Genomic DNA, 22757 nt, shown 5'->3' on the forward strand with positions numbered 1-22757 from the left:
TTCCCCAAGACTAATGCAATCTCTCACTAGATATTTCATTTTTCTTGCCTAACTAGACAATTGTACATTTTCCCACACTGACCTCCATTTGCTAAATTGTTGCCCACTTAACTAACCTACTTATTACATACATTTATAGCCTCCTCATGGGCTTGTCACAGCCTACTTCCGTTTCTACTCTTCAGTCATCAACAAGTTTAGCAACTTCATCCATCAAATTGTACAAAGCCAGGCCCATAGGCCTGGTCACGTGTGTGTGTGTGTGTGTGTGGTTGGGGGGGGAAACACAGGCCGCCGTGCGCGTGCGCGAGTGACGTCCATACCCCGGACACGTCACGCTGACTGACGGACTCAAGAGCCAATGGCGCGGGGGCGGGGCGGGACGGCCAATCAGCGGGCGACTCTTGGCCGCGGCTCCTCGGCACAAGATGGCGGCCGCTCGGCTCCAGCCGCCGGACCCGCGCTCCCGCCCCCGCCCCGGCCCCGCTGCCTCTGCCTCCGCCGCCCAGCTCCGCTCCAGCCCGGCCGCCGCCGCCCAGCTCCGCTCCAGCCCGGCCGCTGTAGGCAAGGTGCGCGGGGAAAGGGGCCGCTCGCGATCGCCGTCTGTCCGCGGGGGGGGATCCGCCGCGATCGCGCTCGGTGTCGGGGACGGTCGTGGGCGCGGAGCGACTCGCCGTAGAGGCCTCGCCCGGCCGCCGCCAACAGCGCCCTCCCTCCCGTCCTGCCTGCCTGCGTGTCAGCGGGGCCCGAAGCAGCGTGGCTGCCGCTCGCACAGAGCGGGCGGGTGGGCCGTGCTTACAGGCCGCTGCTCGCCTCCCCCTCCCCGCTGGTCAGGGTCGGGTCGGCACCGGCATCGCTCCCCGGCCGTTGACACCCGCAGGCCGAGGGGACTTGCACCGCACGTGTGTTTACCGTGGTGACAATCCGATGTAAACATGAGAGATTTGAAGTTGTCAATCCGATCACAACACGGATATGATATGATGGGTGGGTGGGGATAACTTGCTTGTTTTGTGTGCTTTACTTTCTCTGTATCTGTCTTAGACGCTTTGTACACAAGACGCATTTGATATTGTTTTTCTTCTGTTTTTTACAGGATCTGTTCTCGTGTTCGTAACTAGTCCTTTGGGAGTCTTTTGAAAACCGGTTGGTTGAACCTGAAGAAGTGTTTATCCACTGACTTGTGTGACTGACTAATTGGGCTCGGTGCTATTTTGATTGATTGTTTTGACTAGCAAACATGTTGCAGATCCCAGCGTCGTGGCATGTTGTGTTTCCTGTGGTCAATTGTTTAATTTCTCAAGAAGAGCTTTCGCATCATGGCTTGGAATTGATTCAACGTAGAGACGAGGAATAACTTTGCCAAGCGTCTTGATTGAGCAACTTATGAATAGTCAACCATGGTAAAACTTGCAAACCCACTATACACGGAATGGATTCTAGAAGCTATCCAGAAGGTGAAAAAGCAAAAGCAAAGGCCATCAGAAGAGAGAATCTGTCATGCGGTGTCATCTTCTCATGGATTAGATAGAAAGACTGTCCTGGAGCAGTTAGAGCTTAGTGTGAAAGATGGAACTATACTTAAAGTTACAAACAAAGGGCTTTCATCGTATAAGGATCCAGAGAAACCTGGCCGTTTTACATCTGTTAAGCCTTGCAATCTCTCAAAATCCAATCAAGGGACTACATCCAGAAATGTTATTGATATATGTAACGTGGACTGGAATAAGATAATCAAGAGAGCAGTTGAAGGATTGGCAGAACCAAATGGTTCCTCACTAAAAAACATAGAGAAATATTTGAGAAGCCAGAGTGATTTGTTTACTATTACCAGCAGTTCCACCTTTCAACAGCGGCTGAGGTTAGCCACCAAACGTGCTGTGAATAATGGGAGAATATTAAAGGATGGTCCACTTTACAGAGTGAATTATGGGAGTGCAGGAGGCAAAGGAGCAGCAAAATACAATAATTATTCTCCTTCATCTCTCCTACCAGTCAATCATCTTCCACGTGAAAAAGAAAAGGTAGGTGTCCTGATGAGCAGGTGGAAAAACGACTCAATAATTTCCCTTGAAACACATTGCTCAGTTTTGGATTGTCCTTGCAGAAGTGGCAGATTCACAGAACTGTTCAATTATGGGAACTGTTTGAAATAAGACATACGATAAAGCAAGTAACTCAGAATTCAGATCCACTCAAACATTGGTGGTATTCTGTTTATATTTCAGATAAAATACAAAATTAGATTGAATGAAGCTTGACACAAAATGCTGGAGTATCTCAGCTGGACAGGCAGCATCTCTGGAGAGAAGGAATGTGTGACGTTTCTGGATGAGACCCTTCTTCAGACTGAAAAAAAGAGTCTCGACCCGAAACGTCACCCATTCCTTCTCTCCAGAGATGCTGCCTGTCCAGCTGAGATACTGCAGCATTTTGTGTCTTCGATTTAAACCAGCATCTGCAGTTCTTTCCTACACATTGAATGGAGCTTGGCAGATTTCTTGCATCCACATTATTGGAGTAGGGAGTTTATCTTTCAAATAGTGTGCCACTCAATACTACACAGTTCAAACCCTGAATGATGATGTAACGATTTCAGTCATGTTGAAAAGACCTAAAGAGGCATTTAATAAATGGATTGTTTTTAAATGATCAGTTGAGGTGCTGAGGACGCATTAATCATTTCAGGCTTCTTGGGAAGTGGTTGCCTTTGTATACCTAAGAGAACTGTGACTAATTATGAATGACTGTTTGATGTGTTTGTGTACTATAAAATGTTTGACTGGCCTCTAAAGGTCAAAGGTTAAGGACGCCTCAAATGAAGAGTAGAGTGACCTTGCCTTTCATTTTCTTGGACTATTCTCATTGCATGTTGCAGTGTATTGGAAAAGAACCTTGCTTCAATGGTGCTTTATTGCTTCAGGCTCTCAAGGGTAATTAAAAGCCAATTACTTACTTTTGAAATGTCACTGTTATCTGGGGGTTTGCATGCAGTAAGGACAACCAAAACCAGTGAAGTATGCTACCAAATATCTCACTTTGTAATCTTGGTTAAGGGATAAAGAGCAGCAACAATGCTGGGAACACTTTTCAACTCTTTTTGGTGCACATATTTATATTTCTGATCATACAAGAATGTCACAAAAGAAATTCATTACAATACCGCACAAACAATTTGATGTGCTGCAACCACCATATAAGCAATAGCATCAGCATTTTGTGCTGGTAACTGGCCGATTGATAGAATATTTAGGAAGCAGATTGGCAAATTAGTTATCTACATTTGTTTACTATAGATGTGTTGAGGCACATAGATAACTCAGGAACCTTGGCAAAAGTGGGGAAAGTATATTTCAAATGATGATCATTGTGCTGACATTGCGGTAACTGTTGGAATTATGGTAGCCTCCACTGTAATGTTGGAGTATTTGGAACTGATTGAATCTTAATATTGTAAATATTTCAACATACGAGGACTGCACTTTTTCACTTTTAATTTCTGTTTAAGAACATTTATTCTCTTCACCTCAAACACTTAATATTCCTTTACTAGCATTTAAATCTCTCAACTTTTGCTTTTAACTTCTCACCCATTCAGTTGTCATTTGAGACGGATTCAAATGCTGTCCTTCATTATCTCGCCCCATAAACCACAAATCCTCTCAGATTTTCTTGCTCGTGCTGGGCCGTAATTTCTCAACACTTCAAAAATGATGTTGGATGTTTACCATTCCTTGTCTTTTGATCATGAGTTCTGGAAGAACTTTTGTATTCCTTATGAGAGTTATCCCATTCTCTTCACTGCCTTATTTTCACATTTTACTTCATCAATCTCCTGTTCCCTTTCTCAACTTCTCTACTTTCCTCTACTTTTTTACTAGGCTACCATAATAGCTAACAAAAAAAAAGTGCTGGAGTAACTGTGTGTCAGGCAGTAACTCTGGAGAACATGGATAGGCGTTGTTTCGGGTCAGGACCATTTCTCAGACGTATATTATTAGCCACCTAATAGCTAGCGGGAGATAGAGGATCAGATATGTAGACAGATTACCGAAGCATGTAAGAACCACACGGTTATTGTAGTGGGTGACTTCAACTTCCGTAATATTGACTTGGACTTACTCTAGGACAAGAGACATGGGGCAGCATTTTTTAGGTGCATCCAAGATGATTTCCTTACACAGTATGTGGATAGTCTGACTTGGAGAGGGGACACACTGGATCTTGTATTGGGATATGAGCATGGCCAGATGACAGGTGTTGCAATGGAAGAAGAATTTGGAGATACTGATCATAATTCCATAAGTTATAAGATTGTTCTGAATAGGGACAGGTTTGGATATTGGGGGAAGGTACTTAAATGGGGCAAGGCAGATTACAATGTCATTAGGCAGGGGCTAAGGAGGGTAGGTTGAGATCAGTGTGATCAGCGTTGTTGGGTAAGTCCACAGAGGACATGTGGGAGTCATTTAAAGGTCAGCTTTTCAAAGTGCAGGATTTGCATATTCCTGTAAGGAGGAGGGATAAGGATGGCAAAGTAAGGGAACCGTGGATGCCCAAGGAAGTTGTAAACTTGGTTAGGAAGAAAAAGAAAGCGTATGAGGTTTAAGAGGGTGGTATCGGATATGGCTTATGAGGTATAAATGGAGTAAATGGAAGGGAGGTTGGTTTGTGCGATGTTTTGGGCTGAGTCCACAATTCGCTGCAATTTATTTACCCAGAGGTTGGTAAATCTGTGGAATTCGCCACAGACAGCATGTCATTGGGTCTTGGATGGAGTTGTTCCCAAAGCTGGAGCTGTTCCCAAACCAAGCTGTGATGCATCCTGATATGGAGATCCTGAAAAAGGAGGACTTCATCAGTCATAGAAGCAGAGTTAGGCCATTCGGCCCATTGAGTACTCCGCATTCAACCATGGCTGCCCTTTCCAGCCACATCAAGTCATTGGTCAATGTCAAGAGATGTTCCCTTTGTTCTGCCCATATCTACCTCACCTTCTCTGCTACTGGAATCTGATGGAAAACAGGCTCCACCTGTCCATACGGACCAAGATGCCCATCTAAGATAATCCCATTTGCCTTCTCTCCCAGTTCTGACAAAGGGTCGTTAGACCTGAAAAATTAAATGGTTTTCCTACAGTTGCTACCTGACTTTTCTACCTTTAATTCAATCTGAAAGCAGGGCTTTCAATCCTAACAAAGGAATGTTTGAAAGTATGAAGGACAGGTTGACTGGGATTAGCAGGGAGTAGACAAATGCTAGTGTTTAAGGAATGGTATATGATTTTCAACCAATGCATATTCCTTTCAGACAGACAAAGCAGCAAAAGTATTCCATCTACGGATGACAGGAAAAATTAAAGACTACTGTTAATTCTATGGAACAAGTTTATAAAATTGTCAGAAAAAAACAGTCAATGTGGGATTAGGAGTATTTTGAAATTTGTCAAACGATGACCAAAAAATTGATAAAGAATGGACAAATGGAATATAGAAATAAACTGGCAAAAATATACAGTCAATGTAAGATTTTCTCCAGGTATGTTAAAAGAAAAACATAGATGATGGAATTGATATACCTATAGAAAACACACATAGCTCTCAGAAACACCTGGCAACCAAGGGTCCAGTGCAGACGTGGAAGCTAAGCAGTACTAAAGAAGTTAAAGATTCTTTAAGCTGAGAAATCCCTACGTTTTGAAAGAGGTAACTTGGAGGTGGTAGCTGTGCTGGATATCATCTCCCAAAATACTCTAGATTCCTTGATGGTTCCTGGCGGTTATAGGTCAGCAAATGTGACTCCATTATTTAAAAGGGGAGAGAGAAAATTGCTGACCTGTCAGCTTAGGTGGGTAGTTAGGTAAATTGGAAGGTATAATAATGGATATGCCTCAAGCCACTTAGCAAGTAATATGATTGAACAGAGTCAGCATGGATATATAAAAGAGAAATCTACTTTATTATAAAAAAAAGCAGAAATTGTATGTATTAGGATAATGATCTTGTCAAAAAGAGCCTTAATGTCATTGTACTTAAGTCACTGAAGGTTAATGTGTAGGTGCTGCAGTTAATTAGGAAGATAACTAGTTTGCTGACCTTTATAACTGGAAAAAAAATTGAATACATGTGTATTACAATATTGACTTTTAAATATTTTAAAATGTTGTATTCTCAAACACAGAATACAAAGTTGGGATGTTAAATAGAAACTTTACAAAACTGTGGTTTGGCCACAAAGACTTTTGTATGCAGTTCTGGACACATTGTGAGACCAGAATAGGATGCCTAAAATGCTGCTCATCTTTTGGATACTGAAGTCAACAGGTTAAACAGAATTTTCCTGGTGTATATCATTTTATTCTATAAGTGAGACATATGCTGTTGGCCGATCAAAGAAGTCATGCTATGACATGTCAGACATCACATGTTTACAGGCACAAAATGACACTAGAAATATGCTGGAGTAGTCAAAGGAACTTGTATCCCCCACGTTACTTTCTGTATATCTTGCATTAATTTCTCCTAAGTACCGTCTATAACTCTCATTCCCCTTTCTCCTGACTCTAAGTCTGAAGAAGGGTCTCAACACGAAACGTCACATATTCCTTTTCTCCAGTGATGTTGCCAGATCCGCTGATTTACTGCAGTATTTTGGGTCTGTATTGGGTCTCTGACAATGGATATATAAATAGTGGTTTACGTCATGACATTATAATGCAGAGAATAGTATTTTTACTTCACAACATGTGTAAAAGTGGATTTAAGATTAAAATTAATGTTGTAGTTTGCCACGTCTCAGCTGAGCATTGTTGACTTGCGCCTCTATTTGTGTTTGGGATGACACAAATGTCAAGAGAATAGAAAGTGGAATTAATCCAAGTCTTGTGATGAATATTTTGTGTAGTTTATCAGGAGTTAACTCTAAACTGCGTGGTACCCAAAGAGGTGCAAGAAATGGTAGTGTTTTAATCTCTTCTACCAGTCGTCACCCCCATTTTCCATATACTCTTTCTTGAGAGGAACAGATTTGCACGTTGCATTCCCAAAAGGTTAAAGCCCATGGGATCCATTGCAGGTTGGTAAATTTGATCCAAAATTCAATCCACATTTGTGTTTTTTGTGATTTCAAATGCTTGTGACTAGTGGTGTTCCACAAGGGTTGGTGCTGGGACTGTTTGTAATGTACATGGATGATTGGTATGTGGAAAGAGGAGGCAAAATCAGTAAGGTTGCAGATGACATGAAGATTGGTGGAGCTATTGAAAATATGATTGGGAGCAACAGCAGCAGGAGATTAGCAAGAGATACGACTGATTGGCTCTAGCCCAAGTGGGAGGAGAGAAGTGAGTCAGTGCCGGGAAAACAGTTGAAAACTGAGGAATTTGGTTTGTAAATTGGTAAATCAGGCAATTTATCAGTCAATTTAAGCAAGATGGCTCTTAGCGAGTGGCAGTGAGTGAGCGGCCTTGCGAGGGAAGTGCCCTGTGAGAAAAGTGTGAGTCTTTGGCTCGAGAGTCTTCGAGGAGGCTGCTGAGGAGAGGAGACCACGCAATACGCTTGAGAGGTAGAGACGAAAGAAGGAGATGTCAGGCAAGCTGATTCAGTGCGATACTTGCAGTATGTGGGAGGTCAAGGACACCGCTGGTGCCTCTGGCTGCTACAAATGCAAGAAGTGCATCCAGGTAGAGCTCCTGAAGGGCCCTGTTGGGGAACTGGAGAAGCAAGTGGATGACCTCCGGTTCGTCCGAGAAACGGAGTCGTTCCTCGACAAGTCCTACAGTACGATTGTTACACCTAAGGTACTGGAAGAGAGAAGGTGGGAGACAGTGAGAAAGGGAGGGAAGCATGGAATGCCAACGTCCCCGGGTGTTGTACCTCTTGTGAACAGGTCACCCACTTAGAAGCTGTCGGGACAGAAGACGTGCTTACACTGAGCGGCGGACTGGCTTGCGATGCGAATAGGGCTGTTGAGCCAGAACCAAAAAGGCCTAAGGCAGGCAACGCCATTGTAGTGGGAGACTCCATTGTGAGAGGTACGGACAGGGGTTTCTGCGGCAACAGACGGGATGCGAGGATGGTGTGCTGCCTTCCTGGTGCCAGGATCCAGGATGTCACGGACAGAGTGCAGAAAATCCTCAAGGGCGAAGGTGAACATCCGGAAGTGGTAGTGCATGTCGGCACAAACGATGTCGGAAAGAAGGGGATGAATATTCTGCAGCGTGACTTTAGACAGCTCGGAAAAATGCTGAAAAGCAGGACCTCCAGGGTTGTTATCTCCGGTTTGCATCCAGTTCCTCGTGCTGGCGAGAGCAGGAACAGGGAGATACGGGACCTGAACGTGTGGCTGAGGAACTGGTGCACGGGGCAGGGATTTAGATTCTTAGATCACTGGGATCTGTTTTGGGGTAAGGGGGAACTGTACAAATGGGACGGATTGCATCTTAACAGGTGTGGGACCAGCATTCTGGCAGGCAGGTTTGCCACTGCTACACGGTTGGTTTTAAACTGAATAAGGGGGGTGGGGTGTCGAATGGGATAGTGGAGGATGGAGTTAAAGGGAAAGGGTTTCTTAAATGTGTGAGCGTAAAGACAGAGGGGTGTAAAATGAGGGTAGAAGCAATAGGTAGCAAGGTGAAAAGTAAAAGTGGCAGGCAGACAAAACCAGGGCAAAAATCAAAAAGGGCCACTTTTCAACATAATTGTAGAAGGGGTAAGAGTGTTGTAAAAACAAGCCTGAAGGCTTTGTGTCTCAATGCAAGGAGCATTCGTAATAAGGTGGATGAGTTGAATGTGCAGATAGCTATTAATGACTATGATATAGTTGGGATCACGGAGACATGGCTCCAGGGTGACCAAGGCTGCGAGCTGAACATCGAGGGATATTCAATATTCAGGAGGGATAGAGAGAAAGGAAAAGGAGGTGGGGTAGCGTTGCTGATTAGAGAGGAGATTAACGCAATGGAAAGGAAGGACATTAGTTTGGAGGATGTGGAATCGGTATGGGTAGAGCTGCGAAACACTAAGGGGCAGAAAACGCTGGTGGGTGTTGTGTACAGGCCACCTAACAGTAGTAGTGAAGTTGGAGATGGTATCAAACAGGAAATTAGAAATGCGTGCGACAAAGGCAAAACCGTTATAATGGGTGACTTCAATCTACATATAGATTGGGTGAATCAAATTGGCAGGGGTGCTGAGGAAGAGGATTTCTTGGAATGTATGCGGGATAGTTATCGAAATCAATATGTAGAGGAACCAACGAGAGAGCAGGCTATTTTAGACTGGGTATTGAGTAATGAGGAAGGGTTAGTTAGCAGTCTTGTTGTACGTGCCTTCTTGGGCAAGAGTGACCATAATATGGTTGAGTTCTTCATTAGGATGGAGAGTGACATTGTTAATTCAGAAACAATGGTTCTGAACTTAAAGAAAGGTAACTTTGAGGGTATGAGACATGAATTGGCCAAGATTGACTGGCAATTAATTCTAAAAGGGTTGACGGTGGATATGCAATGGAAGACATTTAAAGACTGCATGGATGAACTACAAAAATTGTTCATCCCAGTTTGGCAAAAGAATAAATCAGGGAAGGTAGTACATCCGTGGATAACAAGGGAAATCAGGGATAGTATCAAAGCGAAGGATGATGCGTACAAATTAGCCAGAAAAAGCAGCATACCAGAGGACTGGGAGAAATTCAGAGACCAGCAGAGGAGGACAAAGGGCTTAATTAGGAAAGGAAAAATAGATTATGAAAGAAAACTGGCAGGGAACATAAAAACTGACCGCAAAAGTTTTTATAGATATGTGAAAAGAAAGAGATTAGTTAAAACAAATGTAGGTCCCTTACAGTCAGAAACAGGTGAGTTGATCATGGGGAACAAGGATATGGCGGACCAATTGAATAACTACTTTGGTTCCGTCTTCACTAAGGAAGACATAAATAATCTGCTGGAAATAGCAGGGGACAAAGGAGTTGGAGGAATTGAGTGAAATCCAGGTTAGCCGGGAAGTGGTGTTGGGTAAATTGAATGAATTAAAGGCCGATAAATCCCCAGGGCCAGATAGGCTGCATCCCAGAGTACTTAAGGAAGTAGCTCCAGAAATGGTGGATGCATTAGTAATAATCTTTCAAAACTCTTTAGATTCTGGAGTAGTTCCTGAGGATTGGCGGGTAGCAAACGTAACCCCACTTTTTAAGAAGGGAGGGAGAGAGAAAACGGGGAATTACAGACCAGTTAGTCTAACATCGGTAGTGGGGAAACTGCTAGAGTCAGTTATTAAAGATGGGATAGCAGCACATTTGGAAAGTGGTGAAATCATTGGACAAAGTCAGCATGGATTTACAAAGGGTAAATCATGTCTGACGAATCTTATAGAATTTTTCGAGGATGTAACTAGTAGCGTGGATAGGGGAGAACCAGTGGATGTGGTGTATCTGGACTTCCAGAAGGCTTTCGACAAGGTCCCACATAAGAGATTAGTATACAAACTTAAAGCACACGGCATTGGGGGTTCAGTATTGATGTGGATAGAGAACTGGCTGGCAAACAGGAAGCAAAGAGTAGGAGTAAACGGGTCCTTTTCACAATGGCAGGCAGTGACTAGTGGGGTACCGCAAGGCTCAGTGCTGGGACCCCAGCTATTTACAATATATATTAATGATCTGGATGAGGGAATTGAAGGCAATATCTCCAAGTTTGCGGATGACACTAAGCTGGGTGGCAGTGTTAGCTGTGAGGAGGATGCTAGGAGACTGCAAGGTGACTTGGATAGGCTGGGTGAGTGGGCAAATGTTTGGCAGATGCAGTATAATGTGGATAAATGTGAGGTTATCCATTTTGGTGGCAAAAACAGGAAAGCAGACTATTATCTAAATGGTGGCCGACTAGGAAAAGGGGAGATGCAGCGAGACCTGGGTGTCATGGTACACCAGTCATTGAAAGTAGGCATGCAGGTGCAGCAGGCAGTGAAGAAAGCGAATGGTATGTTAGCTTTCATAGCAAAAGGATTTGAGTATAGGAGCAGGGAGGTTCTACTGCAGTTGTACAGGGTCTTGGTGAGACCACACCTGGAGTATTGCGTACAGTTTTGGTCTCCAAATCTGAGGAAGGACATTATTGCCATAGAGGGAGTGCAGAGAAGGTTCACCAGACTGATTCCTGGGATGTCAGGACTGTCTTATGAAGAAAGACTGGATAGACTTGGTTTATACTCTCTAGAATTTAGGAGATTGAGAGAGGGATCTATAGAAACTTACAAAATTCTTAAGGGGTTGGACAGGCTAGATGCAGGAAGATTGCTCCCGATGTTGGGGAAGTCCAGGACAAGGGGTCACAGCTTAAGGATAAGGGGGAAATCCTTTAAAACCGAGATGAGAAGAACTTTTTTCACATAGAGAGTGGTGAATCTCTGGAACTCTCTGCCACAGAGGGTAGTCGAGGCCAGTTCATTGGCTATATTTAAGAGGGAGTTAGATGTGGCCCTTGTGGCTAAGGGGATCAGAGGGTATGGAGAGAAGGCAGGTACGGGATACTGAGTTGGATGATCAGCCATGATCATATTGAATGGCGGTGCAGGCTCGAAGGGCCGAATGGCCTACTCCTGCACCTAATTTCTATGTTTCTATGGAGGGTAGTATTAGACTACTCGCTGACATCAATTTGTTGGTGAAATAGGATGATAAATAGTTAGTGGAGGGTAATCCTGATAAATGTGAGGTGATGTATTTTGGGAGCACTAATGAGGCAAGGACACACACCATAAATGGTCAGGTATTGAGGTATAAAAAAACAGTATATGTCCAAAGATCCTTGAATGTGGCAGTAGATAATATGGTTCGGAAGACATGAGATACTGGCTTCATTGTTTTGGGCATTCGATGCAAGATCAAGGAGGTTATGTTCCAACTTTATGAAACATTGGTCAAACATCAGCTGAAGAATTGGTCACACTATAGGAAAGGGTGCAGCGGACATTTGCCATGATATTGCCTGGGATAGAGTGTTATGGTTATGTGGAGGGGTTAGTTCTGTTTTCTCTGGAGTGGAGGAGGTTCAGAGTGGACAATTGAGGTATATGAAATAAGGGGGGTAAATATTGTAGACTGCAGTATTTTTTTTCTCCATATCATAGGTAAATAAAAATAGAGGACAAAGATTTAGGGTAAGGGGTAAGAGATTGAGGGGAACCTTTTCTAACCAGAGAGTTGTAAGTACCTGGAATACTTACCTATGAGATTGATGGAGGCAAAGTAACTGACAGCATTTCAGCAGTTATTTCAGAGGTATTTGCACTGATGAGCACTTGAATCACCTGGAATAGACTATGGGCCAAATGCTGGAAAATAGCTGCCCATTGTCTGTGTGGTTCTGGTGAGGCCTTTGATAACGTGCCACATGCTAATCAAAAGATAGAAGCCCATGGTATTGGAGGGAAGGTGCTAGCATGGATTGGCTGACTGTCAGAAGGCCAAGAGTGGGAATAAAGGGGGCTTTCCAGGTTGGCTGCCGGTGACGAGTGATGGTCCACAACTTTTCACATTATGTGCTAATGATCTGGATGAAGGAATTGATGGTGTTGTGCCCAGGTCATACGAGGATAGGTGTAGGAACACGCAGAGTTGAAGGAGGGGTCTGCAGAAGGACTTGGACTTTTTGGGGGAGTGGGCAAAGAAGTGGCAGATGGAACACAGAGTAGCAAAGTGTCACACACTTTGGTAGAAGGAATAAAGGCATAGACTGTTTTCTAAATGGGAAGAGGATTCAGAAATCGGAGATGCAGAGGGAATTGGGAGTGCTGGTGCAGGATTGCTAAAAGGTTCATTTGCAGGTAGAGTTTGTAGTAAGGAAGGAACATGCAATGTTGTCATTCATGTCAAGAGGATTAGAATATAAATACAAGGATGTAATCCTGAGGTTTTCTGGGCACTGGTCAGGGTAAATTTGGGAGCAGTTTTGGGCCCCATATCTGAGGAAGGATGTGCTGGTGTTGTAGATGGTCCAGAGGAGGTTTACGAGACTTGAAGGCTCTGGGCCTGTATTAGCTGGAGTTGAGAAAGATGAGGTGAGATTTAATTGAAACCTACTAAATAATGTAAGGCCTAGATAAAGTTGATGTAGAAAGATGTTTCCAGTAGTGGGAAAGTCTAGGACCAGAGGGCACAGACTCAAAATAAAAGGACGTATCTTTAGAATGGAGATGTGGAGGAATTTCTTTAGTCAGAGAGTGGTGAATCTGTGGAATTCATTTCCACAGATGGCTGTGGAGGCCAAGACATTGGGTATTTATTACTCGGAGATTGATTGGTTCTTGATTATTACGGACATTAAAGGTTATGGGGAGATGCAGGAGAATGGAGTTGTGAGGGAAAGATAGATCAGCCATGAATAAATAAATCAGCAGATGATGGACCGAATGGCCTAATACTACCCCTATGTTATTGTGAGCTGAATGTTTTGTTATTATGCTGAATACAGTAGATGATCATTGTCCCGAGAGGCAAAGAAAATTCATCTGTACATCTCAGCAAATATAACCCCACTTTTGGAAAAGGCAGTAAAATAATCACAGGGAATCACAGACCAGACCACTAGTGGTTGGGACATTGTTAGAGTTTATTATGAAAGATGTGATAACAGACCACTAAGTCTGAAGAAGGGTCTCCACCCAAAATGTCACCTTATTCCTTTACTCCATAGATGCTGCCTCACCCGCTGAGTTTCTCCAGCATTTTTGTCCACCTTCGATTTTTAGGCTGTGGGCCGAGCATCAAAAATGTGTCTAGAAATCCATTTCTGTGACCCACCTCTCGGAACTACATGAAATTTTGCACAGATTTAGATGAAATATAATTGAGCAGGAAATCATAATTTGTCAGTGCCAAAAGTTGCACATTAATTAATTAAACTAGTTAGAAAATTAGATTGGAAAAGTAAGCGCCATCTAGTGTCCAATGCCCATATTACACTATGGGAGCCTATTTCCGTGTTGTAGTCTATTTAAACTATATTATTATTTATTTATTTACACTCTCTCTCTCTCTCTCTCTCTCTCTCTCTCTCTCTCTCTCTCTCTCTCTCTCTCTCTCTCTCTCTCTCTCTCTCTCTCTCTCTCTGTCTCTGTCTCTCGTTTAAAAAAAAATATAAAGCAGAGGTCCTGCTCTTGGACCAGCCTAATTAAGAGGCCAGCCGCTTTGGGATCGCAGCGCGTCCATCTTGGCCAGCATACCCTTCTGGTGGTGGCGATGGAGGGGAGCACCACTGCCTTGCATGTCGCCCGGCCCGCCTTCAGCACCCAGATAGCGCCGGCTCCATCAGACCCCGCCCCCTCGCTTGCTGCAACACCGGCCGGTCGGCCGACAGCCCAACCGACTCCTCGCAGCACTCACTGGAGGCCCGGCCCAACCCTCACCTCCCAGCAGCCCTCACCTCCCAGCAGCCCAACCCTCACCTCCCAGCAACTCTCACCTCCCGGCAGAGGCCCGGCCCAACCCTCAGGTCCCAGTGGCCCAATCCGCACCTCCCGGCGGCCCAACACTCACCTCCCGGCGGCCCAACGCTCACCTCCCAGTGGAGGCCCGGCCCAACCCTCAGGTCCCAGTGACCCAACCCTCACCTCCCGGCGGCCCAACGCTCACCACCGACGGCCCGACCAACAGACAGACAGACCGACCGACCGACCGATGGACCGACCGACCGACCGACCGACCGACCCTAATCCTAACCCTAGCTCTACATTTGTTATTTATCATTTTTATTTACCAGCACGCATTATTATTTATAAAGATAAATCAAATGAAAAACAAAATTATCAACAAGATGAGCATTGCCTTTATCCTTGGAAACCTTGTTATTGCTCTTGATGTAATGAGGAGGCAGCCATGATCCCAGCATCTTCGCTGCCGAGCGACCATAAAACAAAGCGCGGGATTGGCCAATTTGCGTCGGACCTCAATGTCAAACGTGCATTGATTGGGCAATTACTACTCAGAAAATTTGAGGTTTTTCTCATATTTCTTAAAAATGTGCAGGTTTTGATCTTGATGAGTTTCAGGTATGATTTATATAATATTTTTACACAATATGTTAAAAATTCAGGTAGTTCTGTGAGTTGGGTCACGAAACTAAACGAAAAAGCTCCTCGGCCCACAGCCTATTTTCCAGCATCTGCAGATCTTTCTTAAACATTTGGACAGAGTGTATGGATTCCTGAAGGGAAAATTAGGCTGAACAAATCTATTGGAGTTTTTGAGGGTATAACTGGTGGAATGGATAAGGGGAAACCAGTAGATGAGATCATAAGATCCCACGTAAAAGATAACAGTGCAAAATCAAAGCACGTGGGATTGGAGGTAATATACCGGCATGGATTGAGAGTTTGTTTGTCAATAAACAGATAGTTGGAACAAATTAGTCATTTTCTGAGTGGCAGGCAAAGTCTAGTGGGGGTCACAGGGATCGGAGCTGTGGTAGCAGCTATTCATAGTATATAATCAATGATTTTGATGAAATAACCAAATGCAACATCTCCTAGTCTGCAAGTAACACATAACTGGTGGGTATTGTGAATTGTAAGGACATTTGCAAAGAAACTCCAATGTGTTAGAAACAGTTTAATATGGTTAAAGTGGGGTTAACAATCTTTGTGCTAAATACAAAGACATTGTTATCTGGAGACAAAGACATTTCAAATATTATTCAAATGGAATGCCAAATTGAGCAGTTTTGAGCCCCATATCTGAGGAAGGATGTGCTAGTGTTGGAGAGGGTCCAGAGGAGGTTTATGAGAATGATGATTAGGGATGATTGGGTTAACATATGAGGAGCGTTTGATTGCTTTAGATCTGCACTGCCTAGCGTTTAGAAGGAGGAGGAGGAGGAGGAGGAGGAGGAAGGATGTGAATGCCTTGCTAGAGTGGAAGTGAAGATGTTTCCTGTAATGGGAGAGTCTAGGACCAAAGGCCACAGACATAGCTTTGGGTCATTGGATATTTTTAAAGCAGAGATTGATAGGTTCTTGATTAGAAAGGGTTTCAAAGGTTACGGGGAGAAGGCAGGAGAATGGGGTTGAGGCGGAATAATAGATCAGCCATGACCAAATTGTGAAGCAGACTCGATGGGCTGAATGGCCTAATTCTGCTCCTATGTCCTCTGATCTTAAATAACATCTTGGCTCAGACTTTGTAGTTAGGTGTTTTCCTGTGACAAAGTTTCACACAAAGGTCCATTGATCTATGGCAGTAACTTGACTTTTCCAACCCACCATTCAGGCACCAGGCAAGGGATTTCCACCTGCTATGAATTGATCAAGCTGAATGATTCGCCAATCACACCAAATAATTAATTGAGAACATAAAATGTTACAGGCCCCAGGACCACCATATTAGCACCGATCATGTTGACAATCTAAATTAATCCCTCCAGCCTGTACATGCCTCTTCATGTGTCTGTCTAACTGCCTATCAAATGTTGCTATTGTATCTGTTTCTACATCTCCCTTGCCAGTGAATTCCTGACATTTAGCACTTTCTGTGTGAACAAAATGTTTTCTTATGCTGTATACTTTCTCCTTGCCTTCAACCTCCCAAAGTGTGACATATCTCACTTGCTCAGATTAAACTTCATCTTCATATCCCTGCACCTTGCTGTACCTGACCTATATTCTGCTGTATAATTTGACACTTCCATAGAGTCTGCAATCCACCAATTAAGGTGTTATCTGCAAACTTATTAATTAACTCACCTACATTTCCATACTAGTGTTTATATATCTCACATACCAGAGAGATACCAGAATAGACTCCTGCAGGACTCTACTAGTCACCATCCTCCAGCTAGAAGAACACCCTTCCACCACAACCTCTGCTCTCTATCAGAAAGCCAGTTCTGAATCCATTTGACCAAGTCACAGTGCATCCCATGCATCTCAATCTTCTGGATCAGTCTGAAGGTAGACACAAAATTGCAGAGTAACTCAGCGGGACGGGCAGCATCTCTGGAGAGAAGGAATGGGTGACGTTTCGGGTGGAGACCCTTCTGCAGACTGATCTGGATCAATCTACCAGGAGAGACTTTATCATGCCCCACTTTTGAAATGATAAATTGGTGAGCCTCACATCAATAGTCGGGAATCAATTGGAGAGTGTTCTTCAGGATAGGATGTATTTGTATTTGAAAGAGAATTAGTGAATAGTGGTCTTACTGACGATTTAGTTTTTTGAGGAGGTGAAGAAGGTTGATCGTTGAGCGTTTTCCTCCCGTATCTCTCTTCCAGCTGTCTTCACCTTACTACGATCAGTCTGAGGAAGAGTCTTGACCCAAACATTGCCTATCCATGTTCTCCAGAGATGCTGCCTGACCTGCTGAGTTACTTCATACTTTGGGCCTTTATTTGTAAACCAGCATCTGTTGTTCCTTGTGTCTACATTTTGTTGAGGCCACATTTGGAGTATTGTTTCCAGTTCTGATGTAGCAAGGAGTAAAGTTTAAAGGAGATGTAGGGGGCAAATGCTTTTACACAGGGTGCGGGGTGCTTGGAGCTCGCTGCCAGGAGTGGTGCTGGAGGTAGATATGATAGTGGCATTTAAGAGGGTTTAGATACGCACTTGGATATGGAGGGATATGGATCATGTGCATGCAGGGGAGATTGGTTTAACTTGACTTCATGTTTGGAACAGACATTGTTGGCCGAAGGGCCTGTTTCTGTGCTGTGGTTTATGTTCATGACTACGGGATAAGTGCATACCTACAGCAAACTGAGTGAGATATGCAGCTGCCTGCAATGCACCATCTGCAGAAACTGCTTGTTTGCTATCAGACAAAACAATTAGGAAGGAAAGTGATGAAACTTGTAAGGAGAGCAGGCCAGCCCTAAACAGTCTGCTCCAAACATTAAGCTAAGCACAATCAGCAAAAGAGCTAACAACAAAGAGTAAATTGGTCCACCCTCTGAGTTGCTAGATAAGACATTGGCCATCAAAAAGGAAGGGGAGTGCAGCTGCAGCAAGCCGCCTAGCCTCAGTAATCAGCTTCCCCAGGGTAACAATAGATCATGTAGGATACTAGCAATAGGAGAAGAGATATGGTGATTTTGAACATAAATCTACAAAGCTATTGAATTAAAATGGATTAGTGCTGGGGCCATAGCTTTCCACGTTTCCCCCCCCCGTTATTTTCCAGGATTTGGGCACGAGTCAGGGTATAATTGGAGGAACAGCATCTCATATTTTGCTTGGGTGGTATAAAAATGGATTTCTCTAACATCAAGTAACCCCCATAAAATGCTAGTAATTATGTACAACCAGGCAACTTTGGTCGTTTAATGTAGTATACCTTTATATTATTATTTTAAACCATATTTTGGTGGTGGAAATAACATAACAGATCTATTTTCTGCCATTTGATGGAATGATTTGTGACCTGATAGAATGTGTTTGAAATGGCATATATTACGCAAGGCCATTCAAGTAAAATAATCTTTTATGATGAATACTATTAGAATTTTACGGTGGAAAATGAAATTTGTTAAAGATCGACACAAAAAGCTGGAGTAACTCAACGGGACAGGCAGCATCTCTGAAGAGATGTTTCGAGTCGAGGCCCTTCTTTAGACAGGAAAGATGCCTATGAATTCCTGGATGTGCTGAAATATTTTTAAGCACAGCATGTTGTATTAGTCATGCATTTAAAACTAAAATGTCGTACCAAAGATATCAGATTTTAACCAGCAGGTGGTTTCTTTCTAGCTTGGTTCCATGTTACCAGGGCCCAGAGGGGATTATAGGCATAAAACAGCAGTTTGCTTCTGACAGCCGTGTGTCCTTGTTGCTATTGATTAGCCTGTTCAGTGGAGTGAGAAACATTGATTTAGTCTTAAAACTGGTAGTTATGTGATAATCTTGAAGATAAATGGATGTCAAGCGAGGTGTCGGTGGAATGAAATCAAAATATACTTGGAGTTATTTATTCCTATATGCCAGCAGTAATAGTTTAGTGATTTTGAAATGTAGCTGCACTTTCTAGATCCTTGACACCACCATTAACTCGGGAATACAGTCAACATGCCCAGGTTGCCACAAATATAATGGTCTAGTTGGGCTACTATAGATTTAGTTGAAAACAATTTTTCACTTCAATTTTATCTCCTTGATTCTCTCATGGAGGTATTGATTCTTTGCTGAGATATGTTAATAAGGATTCCAGCTACTCTCTGTTCATGAAGCAAATGGCTGTTACTGATGCTTGAACCAAAGAATAGCATCACAGCCAATTTACCCATATGTTCAGATTATTCTAATACACACTGGGGGTTAAATGGAATTCCTTGTTCACATGAATCTCAGAGTAAACAGTACTCATGGTAATGATAAATACGACAATAAGTATTACGTGCAAAACAGCAGAATGATGCAAAAATGTTAGTAACATCTGAAGTGGTGCAGAAAATTACCAAAATACAATAACAGAATAAACAAAAGATGTATAGGAGTAAAGACGTCCTTCCGCAGTTGTACAGGGCCCTGGTGAGACCACATCTGGGGTATTGCGTACAGTTTTGGTCTCCTAATTTGAGGAAGGTCATCCTTGCTATTGAGGCAGTGCAGCGTAGTTCACGAGGTTAATCCCCGGGATGGCGGGACTGTCATATGAGGAAAGATTGGAAAGACTGGGCTTGTATTCACTGGAATTTAGAAGGATGAGAGGGTATATTATAGCAACATATAAAATTATAAAACGACTGGACAAGCTAGATGCAGGAAAAATGGTTCCAGTGTTGGGGGAGTCCAGAACCAGGGGCCACAGTCTTAAGAATAAAGGGGAGGCCATTTAAAACTGATATGAGAAAAAAACTTTTTCACCCAGAGAGTTGTGAATTTGTGGAATTCTCTGCCACAGAAGGCAGTGGAGGCCATTTCACTGGATTAATTTAAAAGAGAGTTAGATCAAACTCTAGGGGCTACAGGAATCAAGAGATAAAAAGGAAGACAGATTCTAAGGGGGGTAGGGGGCGACCGTGGGTGACAAGAGAAGTTAGGGATAGAATAAAACTAAAAGAAAAGATGTATAACACAGCAAAGAGTAGCCGGAAGCCAGAGGATTGGTAAACTTTCATAGGACAACAGAAGAAACAAAACGGGCAATACGGGCTGAAAAGATGAGTACGAAGGGAAGCTGGCCAGGAATATAAAGAAGGACATGTAAAAGCTTCTTTAGATATGTTACGGGAAAAAGAGTAGCAAAGTCAAATGTGGGTCCCTTGAAGGCAGACATGGGTGAAATTATTATGGGGAACAAGGAAATGGCAGAAGAGTTGAACAGGTACTTCGGATCTGTCTTCATTAAGGAAGACACATACAATCTCCCAGATGTACTGGAGGACAGAGGATCTAAGGGGGTCGAGGAACTGAAAGAAGTTTTCATTAGGCGAGAAATAGTATTGGGTAGGCTAATGGGACTGAAGGATGATAAATCCCCGGGGCCTGATGGACTGCATCGCAGGGTCCTCAGGGAGGTGGCTCTAGAAATAGTGGACGCATTGGTGATCATTTTCCAATGTTCAATAGATTCAGGATCAGTTCCTGTGGATTGGAGGATAGCTAATGTTATCCCTCTTTTCAAGAAAGGAGCGAGAGAGAAAACGGGGAATTACAGACCAGTTAGCCTGATTTTGGTGGTGGGAAAGATGCTGGAGTCAATTATTAAAGAGGTACTAATGGAGCATTTGGATAGCAGTAAAAGGATTAGTCCAAGTCAGCATGGATTTCTGAAAGGAAAATCATGCTTGACTAATCTTCTGGAATTTTTTGAGGATGTGACAAGTAAAATGGATGAAGGGGAGCCAGCGGATGTAGTGTATCTAGACTTTCAGAAAGCCTTTGATAAGGTCCTGCACGGGTGACTGGTGACTAAAATTAGAGGGCATGGTATTGGGGGTAGGGTGTTGACGTGGATAGAAAATTGGTTGGCAGACAGGAAGCAAAGAGTAGGAGTGAGCGGGTCCTTTTCAGAGTGGCGAGTGGAGTGCCGCAAGGCTTGGTGTTGGGGCTGCAACTGTTTACCATATATATTAATGATTTGGAAGAGGGAATTAGGAGCAACACTAGCAAGTTTGCAGATGACACAAAGCTGGGTGGCAGTGTAGATTGTGAAGAGGTTGTTAGGTGGTTGCAGGGTGACCTGGACAGATTGAGTGAGTGGGCAGATGCGTGGCAGATGCAGTATAATATAGATAAATGTGAAGTTATCCACTTTGGTGGCAAAAACAAGGGGGCAGAATATTATCTCAATGGGGTTAGGTTAGGTAAGGGGGAGGTACAGCGAGACCTGGGTGTCCTTGTACACCAGTCACTGAAAGTTGGCGTGCAGATACAGCAGGCAGTGAAGAAAGCTAATGGAACGTTGGCCTTCATAACAAGTGGATTTCAGTATTGGAGTAGAGAGGTTCTTCTGCAGTTGTATAGGGCTCTGGTGAGACCACATCTGGAGTATAGCATACAGTTTTGGTCTCCTAATTTGAGGAAGAACATCCTTGTGATTGAGGCAGTGCAGCAGAGGTTCACGAGATTGATCCCTGGGATGGCGGGACTGTCATATGAGGAAAGATTGAAAAGACTGGGCTTGTATTCACTGGAGTTTAGAAGGGTGACGGGGGATCTTATAGAAACATATAAAATTATAAAAGGACTGGACAAGCTAGATGCAGGAAAAATGTTCCCAATGTTGGGCGTGTCCAGAACCAGGGGCCATAGTCTTAGAATAAAGGGGAGGCTATTTAAGACTGAGGTGAGAAAAAACGTTTTCACCCAGAGAGTTGTGAATTTGTGGAATTCCCTGCCACAGAGGGCAGTGGTGGCCAAATCACTGGGTGGATTTAAGAGAGAGTTAGATAGAGCTCTAGGGGCTAGTGGAATCAAGGGATATGGGGAGAAGGCAGGCACGGGTTATTGATTGGGGACGATCAGCCATGATCGCAATGAATGGCGGTGCTGGCTCGAAGGGCCAAATGGCCTCCTCCTGCAACTATTTTCCGTGTTTCTATGTAGAATTAAGAGTGAGAGTATGTGACAGACCTCCGGGGTATGAAAGATAATTGGTTCAGGGGTCTGATAGGAGTGGGGAACTAACTGCTTGATCTTGACCTTCGGGGCTTTCAAGCTCCTGTGTCTTCTCCCGGAAGGCAAAAGGGAGAAAAAGGACTGGGGTGGTAATGGGCATCCTTAATGATACTTCCAGCCTTCCTGATGCAACACTCCATGAAGATGGACCATGGAAGGAAGTGACAAGCCTGTGATGGACAGGCTTGGATTCACCCTGTTTGTAATTTGCAATTAAGGCTCTGACACCTATGATTAAATATTAGAATTGTAACTTTAATTCTTTAATCTACTCTTATTCTGACCTGCCAGCCTGTGATTTCCACAGTGCTAATGAGCCCAGTGTAAGTTTGAGGAACAGCATCTCATTTTCCACCTGGGCAGTTGCAGCCTTTTAACAAGTTCCACCTTCTTGCTTTTGAATCAGAACTGGTCAGCTCTGCAGAAGGTTATCCTTCAACATTAATTCAGCTTTACTGTCTTCACTAACGCTGCCTGAACTGGTGGGCAGAGAGCCAAAACACTGGGAAATAGGATCCAACTGCCTGTCCTATCTATGCCTCTCATCATTTTATAATTTACCATCAGGTCCCCCGCTAAGTTCTGGAATTTGAAATAAACCATCCATGTTTGTCCAAGCTCTCCTTGTAGCTAATACCCTCCATTCCAGG

The 22757-nt window shown here is 43.6% G+C and overlaps 1 protein-coding gene across 1 annotated transcript in view; it reads left to right on the forward strand.

Moving 5' to 3' along the window:
* Positions 1-407: 407 nt before the first annotated feature.
* The window catches only part of kat6b (lysine acetyltransferase 6B), an 87767-nt gene continuing 65417 nt past the window's right edge, over positions 408-22757 (forward strand). Inside the window, exons 1-2 of the mRNA XM_033012594.1 lie at positions 408-569; positions 1097-2024. Of these exons, the coding sequence (XP_032868485.1) occupies positions 1401-2024 (624 nt within the window). The 5' untranslated portion in view covers positions 408-569; positions 1097-1400. The remainder of the gene's footprint in view (positions 570-1096; positions 2025-22757) is intronic.

Source organism: Amblyraja radiata, chromosome 37, assembly GCF_010909765.2.
Source record: "Amblyraja radiata isolate CabotCenter1 chromosome 37, sAmbRad1.1.pri, whole genome shotgun sequence".
NCBI lineage: Eukaryota > Metazoa > Chordata > Chondrichthyes > Rajiformes > Rajidae > Amblyraja > Amblyraja radiata.